At 43.7% G+C, this 23,430-nt stretch overlaps 1 protein-coding gene across 4 annotated transcripts; it reads right to left on the bottom strand.

Moving 5' to 3' along the window:
• Nucleotides 1-334: 334 nt before the first annotated feature.
• On the bottom strand, nt 335-10,061 carry LOC120986404 (beta-1,3-galactosyltransferase 2-like). 4 transcript variants are annotated; one of them, XM_040414953.1, is made up of 2 exons: nt 9,987-10,061; nt 335-2,310 (listed from the first exon to the last, which is right to left on the bottom strand). In XM_040414953.1, exon 2 carries the CDS (start codon nt 2,273-2,275, stop codon nt 1,256-1,258), a length of 1,020 nt encoding a protein of 339 aa, XP_040270887.1. In that variant the 5' UTR covers nt 2,276-2,310; nt 9,987-10,061; the 3' UTR covers nt 335-1,255. The 4 variants fall into 4 exon arrangements, with proteins under 4 accessions (XP_040270887.1, XP_040270890.1, XP_040270889.1 ...); XM_040414956.1 differs by having other exon boundaries at nt 10,023-10,059; XM_040414955.1 differs by having other exon boundaries at nt 10,005-10,047.
• Between the last annotated feature and the right edge of the window lie 13,369 nt (nt 10,062-23,430).

Below are 23,430 nucleotides of genomic sequence, written 5' to 3' on the forward strand. Positions count from 1 at the left end.
CGTCCCAGCTGATGTTCGGCCATCACTATTGAGGAATGTAAGCTTGAGTGCGTGTAAACCCAGGGGATTGACGGTATAGTCAGAATTGGCCTGCTGCTTCAAAAGCCTGCCTGATAGAAAATGGGCTAGATAAGATCATGAAAACCATTTGCTTTAGGTGTACAGATTTGGAAAGTTGTACCTTGCAGGTTATGGAAAAGCCATTTTGGGTGGTGGACTTCAGAGGTAGATGTGGCGATTTCTGGGACCCACCAATAACATTGGCTGACCAGAGAATTGTCTTAAAATCACAAAAAGGCTTAATTTAAAAAGTTGTTTTATTTACTGTCAATGGTAAGTCATGTGTGAAACTCATATAATATCATAAAATATTTTGCAGCACATTTTACACAATTTTTGCATGAAGCTGTGGACCCCAGTGCAAAATCTGTAACTGGTGTCTTTAGGGACGCTTCAGGCTCAAGGACCCAGGTGTGACTGGGGTTCCTTAGGCTCACTTGATGAAATGGTTCTGAAGATCTACCCTAAAATTACACAGAACATAGGCACATCCACTCTGCATCTAAACTTTGTCCTGTACACATGTGTCATACCATTAATAGGGTCTTCTAGGTTATTTGGGGTAGTCTTTTGCTGGTCCTTTTGGCTCCATTGCTGTAGGCACTTATTATTTTGAGAAAATGATGGCCTACCAAATGATCCTTAGATACTCTGGTAGACCAGTCTAACCCAGCCTGGAATGTGCCGTGGTGCCCCTCTATTGGCATATTACCCTTTGGAATTTGGATATTTTACATAAATGTCCATAAATTAAATAAATAGAACATGTACTGTATATAAAATCTTGCATATAAATTATACATAATGGGGATGTTCAGTGTCTGATAGCAGGGCCCCCTGGTCATCTCTGATCATGACCCAATGATCATTGATATAACATGATGAACCATTCAGTATATGCTCCTCCTGTTATGGTGCTACAAGTATGATCATCCATTATATGGCACCTATTGAGATAAAAGTTTGATGATTGTCCTTAAGAACCACAGTAAATATGGCCCCCAGCTGTAGCTAATAATGGAGGGTCTCAGTCAGGCAACCTCATCAACATCAGCTTAGCACACCCTAATAGGCCCAAAGCAGTTTCCTAAAAAGTCTCTTCATCATTGAGAATTTTACTTTTTCATGTGAATTTCCCAAAAAAAACATTAGTCTCCTGTTATTTTTAATTTATACTAAAAGAAATTCAGTTTTCTTAGCACTTCTGAGATCTCTTAGCCCAAAAGTCGGCCCATACCTTCTGTAGCTCTTTTCCAGCATAATGGTGCACCGTGACAACTTTCCTAAATCTGCAAAGGTCATATTCTAGCCTGAATCCATTAAATATGCCAGCAGGGGGTGCAGTAGGTGGAATATGAAGTTCATACAAACAAACTCCCATAAAAGCATCTTCCATGGGGATGACCCTAATTTCTTGGGCCACATCATAGATTTTTTTTGCCATATCCACTGAAAATAAATATCCAGGGCCAGAGCAATAGGGTGGGTAAGTATCATTTGGATAAATTTCCTTGGGTACGTACCACTTGTATGCTCGGCTCCTCAAAGGTCCAGTGTTGGCAACTATGGCTCCTGTGAAGTAATTGTTATGAATGGGTAAGCCTGGATTAAGAAACTGATGGACCAAGTAGTCTACATTGAAAAACATGTCGTTGTCTATCTTCATGATATAGCTGGCAGAAGGGCAGAATTTGGTCACCCATTCCAAACCCATTAAGGTTTTCAAGGTCAAGTTGTAATAGGTGTCCATAAAGTCTTGTTGTATGATGTCCCCAAAGGCCAGGCTTTCCTCCTCCAACAACCTCTGTGTTGCGTCAGGAGCAACTTTAGGTATACCCACCAGAAAAATCTTGACCACATCAGCATCATAAATACTTTCATTACCCCATGTTTCGCGAATTGTGTGTCTAGACTCTATGTCATGACTCTCTCCAAAGACCATTATAACAAGGAAAGGTGTCCGATCCTTGCACTTATCTGGCTGATTAATGATGAACTTGTATGGAAATGGGTACGGAGGAGCCAAAGGGTGCTTGAAAGCTGGGTAAGTCAAGTTATTTACAGGTTTTTTTCTCTCCTGTAATTTTAGAGACTCTTGAATCCACTTGCTGATAAGCTCTGTTTTTCTTTCATGGTAGAATACGTATGCAGACAAGAAAACAAGGATCAGTAGCTGTAATGTGAATACTTTCCCTGAGCAGAATCGTGCATTCATGTTGTCCCCGAAAGATCAAGTCCTTGTCAATATTTCTGTAAAAGTTCCAAGAAAACGTTTAGGAAAAAACATGGAAAAACTTAACACAATCATACTTTCTGGAATGTAAATGATCCCAGTCTACAATATCTACAGTCTTAACATACACATAACATGGAGTAACTCGAAGATCCTGGGCTCCAATGCATAGTCTGTAAATGGGACTACAAATATGATGAATTAGTCTCCTCTAATGTAGCAGACGGGCCTTTTACGCCCTTCAAGCTCTAGGGCTTGCGTGCCTCAACAATCTCTACAAGCCTTGTATGTACACCACTGGTTATACTGGATTAATAATTCAGGTGCATGTAGGAACAGATTTTTTTGGTGTTCTAGGTGTTCTCATTAAGTAGACCACACCTTAATGGTGTGGCTAGAATATTCCATCAATGTCAGATAGGTATGGGTCCAACCTCTGTTGTCAACAACTGGGCGCTCAGCTATTTCCGTCAGTTCCATAGCGGTGAACAGAAAGGTGATCGTACATGTGTGGTGTGCCCTCTATTCACCGCTGTGGGACTTCTGAAAATAGCAAAGAACTCCAATAGCAGTGAGAGGAGTGCTCTTCTTCACTTTGGGGGCTCTGTTCTGGAGATAAGAGTGGGTTCCAGAGTTGGGACCTGCACCTATCTGACATTGATGGTATATTCTAGCATTATGCCATTAATGTCTGAGATGGGCCAACCCCTTTAAGTCACTTTCGACTATAAAAATAGTTGTCCGCTCTTCTCACAATATATAGTACCCTCTGCTGCCTTCTCTTTGTCCTTACCTAGGTGCCCTGCTTTGTTCCTACATAACATATGCAAATCTTATATATAGGAATATATTAGTGTTGAGTGAACATGCTCGGCTGAACTGCTGTTCGACTCGAGCATCGCTATGCCTGGCACATCCGAGTGCTCAGCCGAATACTGCGGGTGCTCGAGTACAATTTAATACAATGAAAGACAATGGGAGACCCGAGCATCAAACCAGGCACCCCCTGCTCTGAAGAAGAGAGAGTGTCTGGTTCATAAAAAAGGTTAGAAATTGATGAAAACAGCATTAAGAGGATGGCTGGATGCATCTTGGACTCCTATTATCTATGACATACAATAGACAACCACACAAAGACTATATGCCAAAAGCCAGGTATATGCAAGCCATCAAGCTATCCATGAGATAGATGACAGGCTTAGTCAGCATACCTTACAATGGCAGCCTTGTGTACTATGAGACATTCCAAACCAGCTCTCATCTGACTGAGAGCCAATAAGCCTGAAAGTTACTTCAGATCTGTTGGATGGCTTGGGTGGACCTGCGCACCTAGATTAATATCATTAGGGAGACAAAAAGTTTTCTGATTGTCCTAACCTAATATTCAATAACCTTTCTATTCAGTTTTGTCATGTAAAAACTAATTTGCATAAACATGGGCAAATGGGAAAGACATGCTTTTCAGCTGAAAAACCATTTGCATGGAAAATTTGCGATCTACATTACTCATGAACAGCGCCATCTATTGGTTTCATAGTCTTATGACAAGAGTAATAGGCTTGCCATGAGACTATGAAACCAATAGATGGCGCTGTTCATCTTCTTGGGGTGCTAGTAAGTGGGGCACACTGCTCAACAGAGTCCACACAACGTGTAGCACTCAGCCTATAATAGCCTGCGCTAACACTGAGGTGTATATTGGATTGCTGCTATCATTCACACATCTAGCACTTTATCTGCTTTAATATAAGCTTGCTAGGGTGTAGCTGAGGACTATTTCCCTGCTTGTAATGACTCATGAACAGCGCCATCTATTGGTTTCATAGTCTTATGACAAGACTATGAATCCAATAGATAGTGCTGTTCATGACGTAGTGTAGATTGCGAATATTATAATCGTGAATTTTCCATGCAAAAGGCTACACTAATAATCTTGTCATAAGACTATGAAACCAATAGATGGCGCTGTTCATGAGTAGTGTAGATCGCGAATTTTCCATGCAAATGGTTTTTCAGCTGAAAAACAAGGTAGATTCTGTCCATTTGCATGTCTTTCCCATATGTCCATGTTTATGCAAATTAGTTTTTACATGACAAAACTGAATAGAATGGTTATTGAATATTATGTTAGGACAATCAGAAAACTTTTTGTCTCCCTAATGATATTGATCTAGGTGCGCAGGTCCACCCAAGCCATCCAACAGATCTGAAGTAACTTTGAGGCTTATTGTCTCTCAGTCAGAGGAGAGCTGGATTTGGAATGTCTCATAGTTCACAAGGCTGCCATTGTAAGGTATGCTGACTAAGTCTGTTATATGTCTCATGGATAGATTGATGGCTAGCACATACGTGGCTTTTGACATATAGTCTCTGTGTGGTTGTCTATTGTATGTCGTAGCTAATTGTAGTCCATCCAGCTATCCTCTTAATGCTGTTTCCAAACCATTTTGATGGGGTTTCCATCAATTTCTAACCTTTTTTTGTGAACCAGACACCCTCTTCTCTTCTGAGCAGGGGTTGCCTGGGGTTCTCCCATTGACTTCCATTGTGCTCGGTAGAGCACACGTGCACTTCGGTGCTCGATCAACACTAGAATATATGCTATTTAGTGGGTCGTCGTTTCCTAGGGGGTGCCTGTAGGCAAAGGCATACTATTCCTATTTGTAAATCTGACCCTACGAACCTAAAAGTCTACCCAACCTCCTCAGTCCACCTAAAACAGACTAGACTTATAAATAGTGAGTCCAGGATTATCAAGTGGATCTAGATTCTCTATTTTGGCTGACAACTGCCATTCTGATATACGAGAAAACATCTCTCAAAGGGTCCCTCCTCCAGAGAAACCCTGGGCTGCCATTTCGTCAGCCGTTTACAAGTCTAATGCCTCTCTCCGGGTCCTTACCACTGAGATTGGTGGGGATAAATCTGATTTAACCTTGATTAGAGACCAGGGGTGGATTGGCCATATACCCTACAGGGAAATTTCCTAATGGGTTAATGCCCAGGGGGCCACTTGAGCCCTCCTCACAGGCGCTGGCCCGGTACATAACGATCTGATGCTCACAGAATTAATTAATGCTAGGAGCACCAGGTACTTGTGCACTTGGCCAGCAGCCACAAGTCTCTCCTCAATTAAACTGCATCACCATCCTGATGGTCATAGGGCAGTATTTTGTGCTGCACTGTGGTATTTGATTTTGCTGGGGCGGTATTTTGTGGTACTGCTGGCCCCACTTACTTCTATTGTCCTGCCTACTTGTATTACCCTGCCTTTCAGTTCAGACTCACCTACAACTTGGGGACACTTTAAGTTCCCAATCTGCCCTTGTTAGAGACGATATGCAAGAAATAAGGGTTCGGGTCTCTAAGCCAGAAAACCAAATTGCAGGTATGAACCAAACGCTGCAAGAACTTTCTAAGATGGTTAAAGAGTTGGTGCAAGAAAATGAACAGTTAAAACAAAAGCTTACAGATCTGGAGGACAGGTTAAGGCCTCTTGCACACAAAAGTTTTTTTTTCCTTTTACGTTCTATTTTTTGCATTCCGTATACGGAACCATTCATTTTAATGTATCCGCAAAAAAACTGAAGGTACTCCGTATGCCTTCTGTTTCCATATTTCCGTTTTTACGTTCCGTTAAAACATAGAACATGTCCTATTATTGTCTGCATAACGGACAAGGATAGTACTGTTCTATCAGGGGCCAGCTGTTCCATTCTGCAAAAAACGGAATGCACATGGAAGTCATCTGTATTTTTAGCGAACCACAAAATACTGAAAAAGCCATACGGTCGTGTGCAAGAGGTCTAAGAAGGAGTTTAGTTGGCTTTCCAGAGGAATGAGAGGACACAGTCGGGTTCTTAAAGGACTGGTTATTGCAGAGTTTTGGTGCAGAGGTTTTTACCTTGGCAATAGGTGTGCACAGAGCTCATCATATACCAGGGAAAAGGCCTCCTCTGAGGTCTTCTCCACAAACAATTATTGCCAAGTTGTTTTGTTCAAGAGACCGGGCCTTTATACTAAAGAAGGTGAGAGAGCTAGGCTCTTTATGTTATGGCAGTCACAAAATTCTCATTTACCCAGATTTCTCCTTTCAGATTGGCCTTGGCAGGGATAAGTAATTCATTTATTTTTCCTTCTAAACTTAGAATTGTTTATCAGGAGAAAGTGATGGGGGGAGTTTGAAGCAGAAACGGGAGTTTTTTCTTTGTGAGGTTTGCTAGAGGTCTGTAGCATGTTTAGCAGGACAGTGGTATGGGGTGGCCAGATGCAATGGGTCATGTGCTTCTGGCCACCACATGAGTTCCATATCCTCCATAGAAATATGCAGATAAATTTAGATCCAGCAAGGTAGTCATATAGAGGTGTAACATGACTCCATGGGCTTCAATGCAAAATCTGTAACAGGGCCCCCCCGCCTACCTTCTCCATTTATAGAATTGGTGCCTTGTTATTTAGCAGACGGGTCTTGGAGCACCAAGGTCTGGGTGCAGATGCTCCATTTACCCCCCTATAGCTACACCCCTGTTGGTATACAACCCGTCCCCAAGTGTTAGCTAGAACTGCAATGTGAAGGGTTGTTTTATGCCTCCAGCAACAAAACATGGCAGCACACAGAACATCTTGACCCCGGATTGTATTAAGAACCAGTGCAGGGGGCACTTGGACCTAAAAAGGAGCTCGGGAGTACATGAGTCTGGTCTGGGGTGTGATATTAGACATTTATTTAGTATAGTCAGAGCCATGTAGGATGACATATACACATAGATACGGTATGTCCTTTCTTATCTTTCCTGTTGGATCTTGAAGCCCTAAAATGACCAGCTATGAAAAAGAATATTTTTTTAACAAGGTGATCTAATACAACTAATTATAGGACATCAGGAGCCAGGAGAAAATATCCGCTAATTAGGCCTCATGCACACGGCCGTTGTGTGGGTCCGCATCCGAGCCGCCGTTTTGGCAGCTCGGATGTGGACCCATTCACTTCAATGGGGCCGCAAAAGATGCGGACAGCACTCCGTGTGCTGTCCGCTTCCGTTGCTCTGTTCCGTGGCCCCGCAAAAAATAAATAAAATAACATGTCCTATTCTTGTCCCCGCTTTGTGATTTGCCGACCGCGAAACACACCACGGTCGTGTGCATGAGGCCTTACTATGTTGTCATGAATAGCAGCTTTATATTGAGGGAATATATAGGAGGAAGTGAGTGAGAATAATCTACATTTGAGCTAACCATAACAATACATAAATTAAAACATTCCATAAAATAGGGCATAACACAAAGTAAATGCATTAATACAGTCCATACATGAGCCATATATTTTATATGACAGAATCATTTCACAACCTCACATATTTCTAGATAAAAATCACACACTTAGGCCTATTGCACACGACCGTATGGCTTTTTCAGTGTTTTGCGGTCCGTTTTTCACTGATCCGTTGTTCCGTTTTTTGTTTCCGTTTTTGTTCCGTTTAGTTTTTCCATATGGCATATACAGTATACAGTAATTACATAGATAAAATTGGGCTGGGCATAACATTTTCAATAGATGGTTCAGCAAAAAACGGAACGGAAACGGAAGACATACGGATGCATTTCCGTATGTGTTCCGTTTTTTGCGGACCCATTGACTTGAATGGAGCCACGGAACGTGATTTGCGGGCAATAATAGGACATGTTCTATGTTAAAACGGAAAAACGGAAAAAAGGAAATACGGAAACGGAATGCATATGGAGTACATTCCGTTTTTTTTTTGCGGAACCATTGAAATGAATGGTTCCGTATACGGAACGCAAAAAACGGCCAGTAAACGGGGAAAAAAAACGGCCGTGTGCAGGAGGCCTTAACCAGATCTGGAGTCTGGAGTCTGATATAATGTACGGATCTAGTCTAGGGTCTGCATTCATTTAGTGGTCTGGTCTGAGGTCTTAGGAGTCTGGTTTGGAGATCTGTGTTAATCTGCAGAGGTCTGGAGTCTGGTCTGGGGTCTGCACTTATTCAGGGAACAGGTCTAGGTCTGAATTAATGTTGGGGTCTGGAGTCTGAATTAGGGGTATAGTCCGAGTTCTGCACTAAATTTTAGGGTCCGGTCTGATGCCTGAATTAATGCAAGAGTCTGGTCTGTGATCTGAATTCATCTGAGGATCTGGTCTGAGATCTGATTTTTATATGTGTTGCTATAGAGGCTGGGGGTGGCTGCAGAAGCGAGGGGGCATCCAGGAAAGTTGTGGTGGTGGAAAGGAAAAGGAAAGAGAACAACTCTAGTTGGAGAAGACATCACCTAAAAGTCACCTTTCATGACATGTCTATTTTAATAAATACTTGTATACCAAAAAAACTATACAAAAAGTCTCCATGTAGACTCAATCTAAAAGGAACCTGGTTGATATCATTCCCCTTGTGAAGAGGACGAGTTCCTACACAGTCTGCTAGTGTCAGCAATGATTGGAGACTGCCAGTATGTAGGCTGGTTCTTACCCTTAGTGCTCGTTCACACGAACGTGTGAAGCCCGTGCCCGTGCTATGGACCGCAAATTGCGGGCACCGTCCGTGGGGCAGCCGCATGGGGATCGTGGACCCATTCACTTGAATGAGTCCGCGATCGCGCCGTTCCGCAAAAAGATAGAGCATGTTCTATCTTTTTGCGGTGCGGAGGCACGGAACGGAACCCCAGGAAGCACTTCATAGTGCTTCCGTAGTGTTCCGTTCCGCATCTCCGGACCCATTGAAGTGAATGGGTCCGCATCCGTGATGCGGAATGCACACGGAACGGGTGCCCGTGTATTGCAGATCCGCAAATGCGGTCCGCAATATGGCAACGGGCAGCACACGTTCGTGTGAACGAGCCCCTATTAATTTAGGACCCATTTAGAGTAAAGAAACCTAAATCAAAAATGCCTTTTAACCGTAAAAAACAAACAAACAACAAATAGAACAATGCCAGAATTGCTGCTTTTCGCTTGTTCACCACCAAATAAACATAATATAAAGTGATCAAAAAGTGTTACCAATGAAAACTACAAGGCGACCCACAAACATCAGGTCCTACACAGCTCTTTAGAACGAAAAATAAAAATGTTATGGACCTTAAAATGTGGTCGATGCAAAAACATTTTCTTAAAAAAAAAAAAAAAAAATTGTGCAAAAGTCATAAAAAAAACAACAAAAAAAACCACCTCTATGTATTTGGTGTCGCTGTAATCGTACTGACCCAGCGAATAAAGCTATCATGCTAATTGCATCATAAAGTAAATGCTGCAAAATTTATAACGTAAACACTTAGTGGCAGTATTGCTGTTTTTATCCATCCCCCCCCCCCCCCGAAACAGTTAATAAAAAAGTTATTCAGTAAGTTATGTGTACCTCAAAAGGGTGCCATTAAAAACGACAACTTTTCCCGCAAAAAACAAGCCCTCATGCAACGTAAAAATTTGTAAAACATTTTTAGCTCTTGGAAAGCGATGATTGAAAAAAATAAAAAATAATAACATATCTATATTTGGTTATAAAGGCTCAAAATAGGCCGGTCACTAAGAGGTTATTGGAAGAGCTGGAAAGTGTGAGGGATGATGAATGGTAGTGTGTAGACGGCAGTGCAGTACAGAGATGTAGAGAGGTGTCATACAATCAGAGTAGAGGAGACGACATAGGAGGCAGCAGCAGTATTACCTGTAGAAGCAGTATTACCTGTAGTAGCAGTATTACCTGCAGCAGCAGTATTACTTGTAGCAGCAGCAGCAGCGTCCGGTCTGTGAAGGTGAGAGCAGCCCTACATAATGTGGCACGGCAGCAGGGAGTGTTATAAAGGGGTGGACAGAGGGGCAGGTCTGGTGTAGTGATCTGATACTAGAGAGGACACACATCACACTACGCTTGCCTGCAGAACGTTTCCATTCAAATCACTGCATTCTCCTATTGCTTTAAATAAGGACTGAATTATAGGGCAGTTGCCTAGGGGCCTCCACTATCTGGGGGCCGCCACCCAGTTCCCACCAGACCTTACCCGCAGCAACACGTGAGCTTGTGACGGCGCTATGTTCTCCTTGGTGGTGAAATGTGAGTGAATGAGGATAAGGAGCTGCCAGACACCGCTTATCCTATTATCATAGGACACTGATACTGGGGAAGGACAAACATTTCTTCTGAGTGGGTGGGGGTTGGATGTCCGTGTGATGTCCATGTTCCATCCGTTTTTTATGCGGATCCATTGTAACAATACCTATTCTTGTCCGCAAGACAGGCAAGAACAGGACTGCGGAACGGACATACGGATACGCTGTCCGCATTTTATGCGGAACCATTGAAATGAATGGATCTGTATCCTGTGTAGGCAGACAGCTACAGTGCTGCTCTATTGCACTTCCATGGCTTATCCCCTACACAAGAACAGGGGCCCCTCCAGTTTCAAACTCTTGTACTCCGGGGCACATTTATCAAGCTCGCCTCTTTTTAGGTGTCAAATTAGACTGGCGTATTTGGCTGACCTGTCTGTATTTTGACTACAATTTATTAAAAGTCGCATAGCGTATTGTTATTAGTCTGACCTCTGGTGGTACTTTATCAGTACGACAGGTTCCTATTCACTTAGACTGGTCTATTTAGTATGCGCATGAAAATATGGCGCAAGTGATCTGAAAGCAGTCGCACTTCTCTATGAAAGGGTGGCTTTTTAGGGAAAAATGTAGGCCAACTTGCCACTCAAAACAGATGCAAAAAAGTACGCGAGCCCTGGGGTGGCGTAAAAATTAGACAGAATCAGGCTCAAAAGAAGTCACACCTACATAAATAGGTTGGAAAAAGTTAGAAAACTGAATTAGTCTAAGAAATTCAAAATAGACGAATGAGGCGCAAATGCCTCCAAAACAGGTGTATTTTCAGTAGTAAATGAGACTTAAAAATTACCAACTGTCTAAAACCGGCGCAGACACTATAGGAAACGTACCCCACTGCGCCATATTCCTCTCCAATTACTCACCTCGTGCACCAGATTCTGCCGCCTTGTGTATCCTTGTACTTTCAGCCTTGTGTCAGCAGCACCCACCACGTTCTTCTCTTCTAATCTGGTTTCCTTGTTCCTTATCAGCAGACGGATCAGGTGCAGCCAGCGATTAGAGAGAAGCTCCTTCCCCTCCTTCAGAAAACCTTCATTATATACATTAGAGGGCAATTTCTGTTTCTTTTAGCACATGATTTGAGGGTGGTTCAATCCCACCATATGCTCAGATTTTCCAGGATTTTCATGAAAAGGGTTTTCCGAGACATTATAAGTGATGACTTGTTCTCTAGATAGGTCATCAGTATCTGATCGGTGGGGGTCCGACGCCTGAGACCCTCGCTGATCAGCTGTTTAAGAAGGCACCTCTAGATAGGCCATCAGTATCTGATCGGTGGGGGTCCGACACCTGAGACCCCCACTGATCAGCTGTTTGAGAAGGCACCTCTAGATAGGTCATCAGTATCTGATCGGTGGGGGTCTGACACCTGAGACCCTCGCTGATCAGCTGTTTAAGAAGGCACCTCTAGATAGGTCATCAGTATCTGATCGGTGGGGGTCTGACACCTGAGACCCTCGCTGATCAGCTGTTTAAGAAGGCACCTCTAGATAGGTCATCAGTATCTGATCGGTGGGGGTCCGACACCTGAGACCCTCGCTGATCAGCTGATTGAGAAGGCACCTCTAGATAGGTCATCAGTATCTGATCGGTGGGGGTCTGACACCTGAGACCCTCGCTGATCAGCTGTTTAAGAAGGCACCTCTAGATAGGTCATCAGTATCTGATCGGTGGGGGTCCGACACCTGAGACCCTCGCTGATCAGCTGTTTGAGAAGGCACATCTAGATAGGTCATCAGTATCTGATCGGTGGGGGTCCGACACCCCCTATTATAGGTCTAAGGCCTCTTGCCCACGAATGTAAGGGCTCCGTTCCCGTGCTGCATATGGCGGTTCCGCAATACACGGGTCACCAGCCGTGTGCATTCCGCATCACGGATGCAGACCCATTCACTTGAATGGGTCCGCAAATGCGGAGATGCGCTGCAGAACGGAACGGAAGCACGGAACGGAACCCCACGGAAGCACTACGGAGTGCTTCTGTAGTGTTCCATTCCATGCTTCCGTTCCGCAAAAAGATAGAACTTGTTCTATCTTTTTGCGGAACGGACGGATCGCAGACCCCATTCAAGTGAATGGGTCTGCGATCCTCATGCGGCAGCATGGGCACGGAGCCCTTACGTTCGTGGGCAAGAGGCCTAACAGACATGATCCAAGACCCACAGAATAATATATTCATCCACCGCTAGAATACTATTTGCATCAAAGAAAAGTCGGCGCGCTCCAAGGACTTTGAAAATAATGGTCTGGGAGGACAGGTTTTACCCCCCCCCCTTCACCCGAGCCTGTGCTGCTGGGCTGATTTGCAGCCAGGTGAGATCAAATACAGGACTGTATAGGGTGGACCAGGCACTCAATCACCTGAGGCTGCGAAGAGGTATTTATGTAGATAGGTGTGCTGTGGATATAGTGTACACTGAGACAGTATATCCTAAGAAAATATTCATTTATTTATTTAGAACATCCAATTTAAAAGGTGGATAAAAATAATGGATAAAGAGGTGTGCGGTGGTCCGATAAAAAATGTTGATAAAATTTTTTGAAAAAAATGATGATCAGAGAAGAAACAGGGTCCTGGAAAATTGTGATGGGTCTTAAAAAAGCAGTTCATGCAAGAATATAGTAAAATCTTAAAGAGTATTCATGTGAAAATGTTCATGCGAAAGTATTAGTTCATACGAAAATTGCAATAGTTCATGTGAAAAAAGTTAATTCAAATATTGTATTTTAAAATGTTCGAAAATATTCATGTAAATATTCATGTAAATATTCAGGAAAGGTTAAAGGACCTTAATATGTATAGCTTGGAAGAAAGAAGAGACAGAGGGGATATGATAGAAACTTTTAAATACATAAAGGGAATCAACTCGGTAAAGGAAGAGAGCATATTTAAAAGAAGAAAAACTACCACAAGAGGACACAGTTTTAAATTAGAGGGGCAAAGGTTTAAAAGTAATATAAGGAAGTATTACTTTACTGAGAGAGTAGTGGATGCATGGAATAGCCTTCCTGCAGAAGTGGTAGCTGCAAATACAGTGAAGGGGTTTAAGCATGCATGGGATAGGCATAAGGCCATCCTTCATATAAGATAGGGCCGGGGGCTATCCATAGTATTCAGTATATTGGGCAGACTAGATGGGCCAAATGGTTCTTATCTGCCGACACATTCTATGTTTCTATGTAACAGAGTTGTGCGCTCAAAGGAATAAAATCGAAAAAATATATTGTAATTTTTTTTATATATATATATATATATATATATATATATATATATATAATATGTGTGTATATATATATATATATATATATATATAATAAAAATATATTCGAAAAAAATATTCGAAGAAATACTTGAAAGAATATAGATATACCAACTGGGAGAGGGGAGCCGTTTTATCGGTGTCTGGTATGGATATGGTTCATCTTGTTGGTCGAATGACTCCTCAGCGTCTCTCCATGGCGTGTTCAAGTGGCGTGTCTCCTGGCGTGCGGTGGTTGGTGTGCGTTACTTCCAGGTAGTAGATCACATGACTGCCGGCAGATCCAGGAAGACGGGGGAGAGGTTGCTCCCGGTGTCCCCTTCTAAACCTTCCTGGTATTTTTTGGCTAAAGTCCACAAAAGTTTAGATTGCCCACCTGTGGCTGGCATCGGTTCTGCCACTGCTCCCCTCTCTGAATACTTGGATTGGCTCCTCTGCCCTCTCCTTAGAAGCATTCCCTCATATCTCAGGGAAACATTACTTCCTCCTGTCTCTGAAATCTTTTAATTGGCAGGAGGGATATCATTTGGTCTCTTTCGATGTAGAGAGCTTCTACACTCGCATCCCCCAGGAGGCCGTCAAGGAGATCTTAGAGGGCACTGATAAAAGCGCTCTATTTATCTAGTTTATTGGGGAGGCCCTCCAGTTTATACTGGGTAATAAGGTGTTCAGATTTGGGGAGCAGTGGTATAAGCAAAAACATGGTACTGCAATGGGGACCCCGGTGGCATGTTCCTTTCGTCAATCTTTTCCTGGCAAGGTTTGAAGACAAATTTGTCTATTAATTAATTAATCCTCCATCTCTGCGCTATATGCAACAGTTTTTACGTTATATATATGATCTATTCATTGTTTGGTCTGGCATGGAGTGCCAATTCGGCGAGTTTGTTGATTATCTTAATACAAAGAACGATATGAATATGAAGTTCAAATATAAATTTGGAGGCCATGAGTTAGAGTTTCTGAATGTCTTGGTGACAGTGGAGGACAACCAGTTGGTCACCAGGGGATACAGAAAACCCACGGCGACCAATTCACTGTTACACCACGAGAGCTTCCAACCACAGAGTGTAAAAACAGCTGTACCTTATGGTCAATATATAAGATTAAGGAGAATCAATGGCCCGGATGAAGATTTTAAATTCAAAGTCATTGACCCCACCACACGTTTGGTGAAGAGAGGCTGTCCCCTTATGGACCTTCATAAGGCAATGTCAAAAGCTGCACTTTTTACCCAGGATGCATTGTTAATGGGTAAAAAGAGCCCTAAAAGAGAGATTAGGAACACGAAAGCTCATACGGTTTGCCATCCGTAAAACTATATATCAGAATTGGGACATATTGGGCGGTGACGAATCCTTGAAAGACTTGGCATAGAACAAACCTATTATTGCGTTTAGGCTTTGCCATACCTTGAAAGACAGGCTGGTCAGAAGCAGGTACTTAGAAAAAACACCAGATATATGGTTGAGGTAATATGTATCTAAAGGCAATCGCAAATGTGGAAACTGTTAATTTTGTTGTTATAACCCCCAGTATAGGGTGGTATTTTTTGGAGGGTTACAACATAGGGTTAACCATTTACAGTCAGGTCCATAAATATTGGGACATCAACACAATTCTAAATTTTTTGGCTCTATACACCACCACAATGGATTTGAAATGAAACGAAGAAGTGCTTTAACTGCAGACTGTCAGCTTTAATTTGAGGGTATTTACATCCAAATCAGGTGAACGGTGTAGGAATTACAACAGTTTACATATGTGCCTCCCACTTGTTAAGGGACCAAAAGTAATGGGACAATTGGCTTCTCAGCTGTCCCATGGCCAGGTGTGTGTTATTCCCTCATTATCCCAATTACAATGAGCAGATAAAAGGTCCAGAGTTAATTTCCAGTCTGCTATTTGCATTTGAAATCTGTTGCTGTCAACTCTCAAGATGAGATCCAAAGAGCTGTCACTATCAGTGATGCAAGCCATCATTAAGCTGAAAAAACAAAACAAACCCATCAGAGAGATAGCAAAAACATTAGGTGTGGCCAAAACAACTGTTTGGAACATTCCTTAAAAAGAAGGAACGCACCGGTGAGCTCAGCAACACCAAAAGACCCGGAAGACCACAGAAAATAATTGTGGCGGATGAGCTAAGAATTCTTTCCCTGGTGAAGAAAACACCCTTCACAACAGTTGGCCAGATCAAGAACACTCTCCAGGCGGTAGGAGTATGTTTGTCAAAGTCAACAATCAAGAGAAGACTTCACCAGAGTGAGTACAGAGGGTTCACCACAAGATGTAAACTATTGGTGAGCCTCAAAAACAGGAAGGCCAGATTAGAGTTTGCCAAACGACATCTAAAAAAGCCTTCACAGTTCTGGAACAACATCCTATGGACAGATGAGACCAAGATCAACTTGTACCAGAGTGATGGGAAGAGAAGAGTATGGAGAAGGAAAGGAACTGCTCATGATCGTAAGCATACCACCTCATCAGTGAAGCATAGTGGTGGTGGTGTCATGGCGTGGGCATGTATGGCTGCCAATAGAACTGATTCTCTTGCATTTATTGATGATGTGACTGCTGACAAAAGGAAGCAGGATGAATTCTGAAGTGTTTCGGGCAATATTATCTGCTCATATTCAGCCAAATGCTTCTGAACTCATTGGATGGCGCTTTACAATGCAGATGGACAATGACCCAAAGCATACTGAAAAAACAACCAAATAGTTTTTTAGGGGAAAGAAGTGGAATGTTATGCAATGGCCAAGTCAATCATCTGACCAGAATCCGATTGAGCATGCATTTCACTTGCTGAAGACAAAACTGAAGGGAAAATGCCCCAAGAACATGCAGGAACTGAAGACAGTTGCAGTAGAGGCCTGGCAGAGCATCACCAGGGATGAAACCCAGCGTCTGGTGATGTCTATGCGTTCCAGACTTCAGGCTGTAATTGACTGCAAAGGATTTTAAGCCAAGTATTAAAAAGTGAAAGTTTGATTTATGATTATTATTCTGTCCCATTACTTTTGGCCCCTCAACAAGTGGGAGGCACTTATGCAAACTGTTGTAATTCCTACACCATTCACCTGATTTGGATGTGGATACCCTCAAATTAAAGCTGACAGTCTGCAGTTAAAGCACATCTTGTTTGCTTCATTTCAAATCCATTGTGGTGGTGCATAGAGACAAAAATGTTAGAATTGTGTCAATGTCCCAATATTTATGGACCTGACTGTAATTACCTGTCGGAGTAGGTTTCTAGTGTACCTGATAATGTGCCTTTCTATATAGGAAAAAGCTTCTATATAGGAAAAACCATTAGACCGTTATTTGAGAGAATAAGGGAACATTTTGGATCAGTGACATCGGGTAGGGGATGTCCGTGTTTAATTAAACATGTGAAGGAAATGCATGGAGGCGACCCCAAGGTATTGACATTTTCAGGCCTAGAAATCGTTCCCTTTCTTCCTACAGGGGGGGATAGACACACTTCGCTCTTACGAAAAGAAGCCAGCTGGATTATAAAAGCCAGGGCCCTGGGTCCTTTGGGTCTGAATGACCGGAATGACTTAAGTGTCTTTCTATAATTCCTGTTGATTGCTGCACCTTATTAGACTATTGTAGGTAAGGTAAGCTCGTGTTGGAGTTAGCCCACCAACATGTTCTTGGGGGACACCTGGGCCAGCAGAAAACGCAGGACCGGATTCTACAGCAGTTTTACTGGCCCAGTGTGTTCAGAGAGGTGGAAGAGTATTGCAAGTCTTGCCCAACCTGCCAGATAATCAGCCCCAAGCCACATTTTTGTAGTCCCCTGGTCCCTCTCCCAATTATTGAGGTTCCATTCGAGTGGATCGCTATGGATCTCATAGGCCCAGTACCAAAGTCCGCTAGAGGGCACCAACACATCTTGGTAGTCCTGGACTATGCCACTTGGGACCCGGAGGCGGTGCCGCTGCGACATACATCCGCCAAATTCATAGCCAAAGAGTTATTGGAGATGTTTTCCCAAGTGGGCCTACCTAAAGAGATTCTGACCGACCAGGGAACCCCTTTTATGTCAAAAGTCATGAGGGAACTCAGTAAATTACTACAGATCAAACAGTTACGGACGTCCGTCTATCACCCTCAAACGGACGGCCTGGTAGAGAGGTTTATTCTAACCTTGAAAAACATGTTAAAGCAGATGGTGTCTAAAGATGGGAGGGGTTGGGATCTTCTACTGCCCTATCTGCCCTCGTGGTCTGTTGGCACATATGGAGGCAGCTCAGCGAGCCCAGAGTAGAGTCTATAATCACCAGGCTCGGGTTGAGAATTTTAACCCGGGTGATCGGGTTTTGGTTCTGGTACCAACGCTGGACAGTAAGTTCCTGGCCAGGTAGCAGGGGCCCTACGAGGTACTCGAGAAAGTTGGAGAGGTAAATTACAAGGTACACCAGCCAGGGCGGCAAAAGCCGGAGCAGGTGTACCATGTTAATTTACTAAAACCTTCAAAAGATAGGGAGACCTGTCCTGAAGACAGCCCTCAGCCAGGTTTTCTATAGGAAGAGGTTCCGGCCCCTCTATCTGATGCAAGGGAAGTGGTTGCCACAGTAAAAAATGCTGACAGCCTCTCCTCTAAACAGCATCAGGAGGCCAGGGAGTTCATTAGTCGGAACACGGATGTGTTCTCGGACCTCCCTGGACGCGCTTCCACAATCCGGCATGACATTGTCACTGAGCCTCAGGCAAAAGTCCGGTTAAAGCCATATCGGGTACCCGAGGCTTGGAAACAAGCCATCTCAGAGGAAGTGCAGCTAATGCTGTGGCTAGACGTCATCAAGGAGTCAAAAATTGAATGGGCCAGTCCGATAGTCTTAATACCCAAGCAGGACAGGATGTTATGATTCTGTAACAACTTCCGCAAACTTAAGGAGGTTTCCAAGTTTGATGCATATCCCATGCCCCCAGTGAATAAGCTTATTGAGAAGTTAGGCCAAGCCCGGTATTTCTCTGTTTTGGACCTCACCAAAGGGTACTGGCAGGTACCCTTGACGGAGGCTGCCAAGGAGAAAACGTCTTTCATCACACCAGAGGGGCTGTATCAGTATAAGGTATTACCCTTTGGTCTACATGGTGCTCCCGCCACGTTTCAAAGGTTAATGGACATTGTACTCCGTCCACATCGTCGGTACACTTCGGCATACCTGGATGATATCGTTATCCACAGTACCGACTGGGAAAGTCACCTACCTAAGTACAGGCTGTAGTGGACTCCCTTAGGAAGGCTGGCTTGACCGCTAACCCAAAAAAGTGAGTGATAGGGTTAGAAGGGACTAAATATCTAGGGTATGTCATTGGGCGCGGAGTCATCAAACCCCAAGTAAACAAAATAGACGCGATATGGAATTGGCCCCAACCTGTCCCCTCTAGGCAAGTAAAGTAGTTCCTGGGGATGGTGGGCTATTACATGAGGTTCGTCCCCCACTTTGCTACGATAGCTGCGCCATTGACAGGACTTTTGAAGGGACATAAATCCGTGTTGGTTCACTAGGATGATCAGGCGGAAGAGGCGTTCTGAGCTTTGAAGTTGGCCCTGTGTGGGTCCCCGGTTTTGGTGACGCCCGACTTCAAGAGGAAATTTATAGTACAGACGGATGCCTCCAAGGTGGGCCTTGGTGATGTACTGTCCCAGGAAGTCAACGGGGAGGAGCATCCCGTTGTCTTCCTCAGCCGTAAGCTCACCCCAGCCGAGACCAGGTACAATATAGTGGAGAGAGTGTCTGGCTATCAAGTGGGCACTCGAGTCTCTCTGCTATTATTTGTTGGGGAGAAAATTCCACCTGGTGACTGACCACTCCCCTCTCAAGTGGATGAGCCAGGCCAAAGACAGAAATGCCCGGGTCACCTGATGGTTCCTGTCCCTACAGAACTTTAAATTTACAGTGGAACACAGGGCAGGCCGATTGCAGGGAAACACGGATGCCCTGTCCTGAGTACATTGTCTGGCGTGTGTGTACACCCCCTCAGGGTTGAACAAAGGGGGGGGGGGGGTATGTGACACAGTGAAGGGTATGGTCTGGGAGGACAGGTATTTTCCTCCCAGTGTGTGCTACTGGGCTGATTTGCAGCCAGGTGGGGTCAAACACCGGACTGGATTTTAAGTGTCGGTCCGGGTTTTAGCAACACCTAGCTGTTCTTAAAAAACAGCGGGGCTCCGCAGCAAGGTGTCTGTTTTGGGATCTGAGGTATGGTGCCGTGCTAAAGGGCTGAGACCCGCATGCGGGGAAACAGGCCCCCTAAAGCCTGTTGTGGACCGCTAGTGAAAAAGCTGCTAACAAGGTGATTGTTTTGCTTTTTGGACTTTCCTTTGTGTGAGTTAACAGTAAGACTGAAAAATGTCGCTTTGTTTTTGCCTTGTGTGTGAATAAACACTGAAGTTTTGTTTTACAAACAGTTTTTTTGCCTCTGCTCTGCGTCCGCTTACCCTGCCTACCAGAGCAAATCCCCACACTATTTACTGAAAACTATCAAAATGATGTATATAAATTCAAGTTATTGGATATAATATTGGTAAATTAACCACATCTATTGTCTTATCTAATACATTTGAGAGACTTATTGCTTTATATTGTGGTCAGAGCGAATCACCCTTCATTTATTGAAAACTACCAATATTGTATACAAATCCAAGCTATTGGCAAAATAACCATATATTGTCTGTCATACATATAGTATATACATTTTTCACACTGAGACTATCTAGTTATGCAACGTGCCAGTCCGCAGGGGTAGAACATGCAAGGTTCACGGTGGGCCGAAGTGTACAAGACAGTTTATCGGTTACTCACGGTTTAGCAGACGCCTCCCTGGGCCAGCAGTGCAGTGAAGGGGAGAACAGCACTGGATTCTCCGGGGAACACTCGATTACAGGGGACCCGGCCAGGTGGTGATCGAGGTGCCCTTGATGGTGATTAGGTGCTGAGTGCTTGTGCGGCTGGGCCCCTGACTGGGGTACACATGCAAGTTGGATGTGAAGAATCCCTGTAAACAGGCTGTGCTGGTAGTACTGTGTCAGGCTACGGTAGTTAGTTATGTACTCACTGATATTCAGCTCTTTGCCTTGCTTCAGTCTCAGTTGAGGTAGTTCCAGTCTTGATCTTCAACACAAGTGATACAACAGAAGCCTTATCTGTCCTTAGAATAACGCTCAGGCTGCCGGAAGCTAATAAGTCCTTCACCAAGATACAAAAGCGCCTAGAGCCCAGAATAATGGCTTTGTCCTTCCTTTGTCTTCAACCAACAATAAACTTAATCAAGATTCACTTGTTACTCCAGAGGAGTGAATAGTAGAATATAGACTTTCCCTCTGCCTAGCTTCCTGGCTTTGCTACAGAGACACACGGTGGCTCCTCTGGGCCGTGGAGCCCAAGAGAGAGCTGAGAGGAGAGGGGACCTCTCCTTCCCCCTTAGCTCCTCACTCCATCATCTTCTTTCCTCCACACTCTAAAGATCAACCCCCTAACTAGGCCTGAATTGCCCTATATATACTGTGGTGCTACCCCATCTAGTGGTAAGATGTGTGTAGTGCACCTGACAGCCTGGTAAAAATGGATTTCACATGATAATACAATAGAGCATGATATTACAGATGACGACAAAAAGCTTTTGCAGTCCCCACATGAGCTAGTGGGACGCTGCAGTTACATCTTCCAGCACATGCACTACTGATAAAATCCAACCTTTTTTATTGCAATTCTTTTAAAAATTCCAAGTGCTGATCAGAGCGCTTTGCGGTGTACGTGTTTCGACAAACTGTCTTATTCATGACTGTGCTGTATAGCAAAATTTACTGATTTAAAAAACCTTTCACACACCTGAGACACTCCTCCGCTTCCATGTGTGAACAATCTTCAAATTGTAATCGAGGTTGTGTCTGGTTACATCATAAAATACAAAACTACTTGCAAAGAAAAAAGCTTCTACAGAGGGAAAAATTTATCAACAATCACATATAGTCATGCAAAATATAAATCAATACTCAAAGATGAGATCATGTCTATTATTCATGCCATTTGGAATCCTGGTATGTAATAAGAAGATCCAAAAAGACTCCCTGTTAAAAAGCAGTCTATCTAGATCTCCTCCTCGCACTGGTTTTATAACCCTTTCAATACCAACAACTTCAAGATCTGCTGTGTTACCTAGTGATGGACCATTCGCGAACGTGCGCTCTCAATCAAATGTTCGCAAACCGCGCGTTCGCGGAGGGCCCCAATCACTTTAATGGCAGGCGAACCTGAAAAACCTTCTAGTAAGTGTTTGCTGGCTGCAAATATGACCTGAAGTGCACAAATATTCCCACAACATGGACAGTGATATACCAGAGGGGGATCAATGGCAAAAATTCCCACCAAAAATATGTATTTTAATCAGGGAAACTCTCAAAAATGTGCCCTACTAGAGCCTAAATTTTTTTTATTTCCTATCGGTTTGATGTATACAAAAGTGCAGCACTCCACGTTTTTTGTATCCTGCAGAGTCCATTAAAAAAATGCATACGTTAACGTAAATTTTTTTATTTCTACCATGGAACTCTATGGTGAACGGATGCCACTGTACGGCATCAGTCTGAGGCATCTGTTAACGCATACATTTTTGGTATGCATTAAATGGATGGCAAAAATAGGATGTGAACCCAGCCCTAGTGTCAGAATAAGCACCAGTACACAGCGGAGCAGCGTGGCGGAGAGGAGAGGCCGCCATGTACTGACAGAGCGCTACCTGGTCCTGGTGGTCAGGGATGAGGACTGTGCTTCCCAAGGATCATTTTCTACTGGGAAATACAGGGCACAGTATAATACACCAGAATCTATATAATATACACTGCATGCAGAATTATTAGGCAAATTAGTATTTTGACCACATCATCCTCTTTATGCATGTTGTCTTACTCCAAGCTGTATAGGCTCGAAAGCCTACTAGCAATTAAGCATATTAGGTGATGTGCATCTCTGTAATGAGAAGGGGTGTGGTCCAATGACATCAACACCCTATATTAGGTGTGCATAATTATTAGGCAACTTCCTTTCCTTTGGCAAAATGGGTCAAAAGAAGGACTTGACAGGCTCAGAAAAGTCAAAAATAGTGAGATATCTTGCAGAGGGATGCAGCACTCTTAAAATTGCAAAGCTTCTGAAGCGTGATCATCGAACAATCAAGCGTTTCATTCAAAATAGTCAACAGGGTCGCAAGAAGCGTGTGGAAAAACCAAGGCGCAAAATAACTGCCCATGAACTGAGAAAAGTCAAGCGTGCAGCTGCCAAGATGCCACTTGCCACCAGTTTGGCCATATTTCAGAGCTGCAACATCACTGGAGTGCCCAAAAGCACAAGGTGTGCAATACTCAGAGACATGGCCAAGGTAAGAAAGGCTAAAAGACGACCACCACTGAACAAGACACACAAGCTGAAACGTCAAGACTGGGCCAAGAAATATCTCAAGACTGATTTTTCTAAGGTTTTATGGACTGATGAAATGAGAGTGAGTCTTGATGGGCCAGATGGATGGGCCCCTGGCTGGATTGGTAAAGGGCAGAGAGCTCCAGTCCGACTCAGACGCCAGCAAGGTGGAGGTGGAGTACTGGTTTGGGCTGGTATCATCAAAGATGAGCTTGTGGGGCCTTTTCGGGTTGAGGATGGAGTCAAGCTCAACTCCCAGTCCTACTGCCAGTTTCTGGAAGACACCTTCTTCAAGCAGTGGTACAGGAAGAAGTCTGCATCCTTC

Source organism: Bufo bufo, chromosome 1 (assembly GCF_905171765.1).
Source record: "Bufo bufo chromosome 1, aBufBuf1.1, whole genome shotgun sequence".
Lineage (NCBI taxonomy): Eukaryota > Metazoa > Chordata > Amphibia > Anura > Bufonidae > Bufo > Bufo bufo.

Excerpts from the sequence above, each read along its gene's own strand:
- LOC120986404 (XM_040414953.1), bottom strand. The coding sequence starts at position 2,275 with ATGAATGCACGATTCTGCTCAGGGAAAGTATTCACATTACAGCTACTG.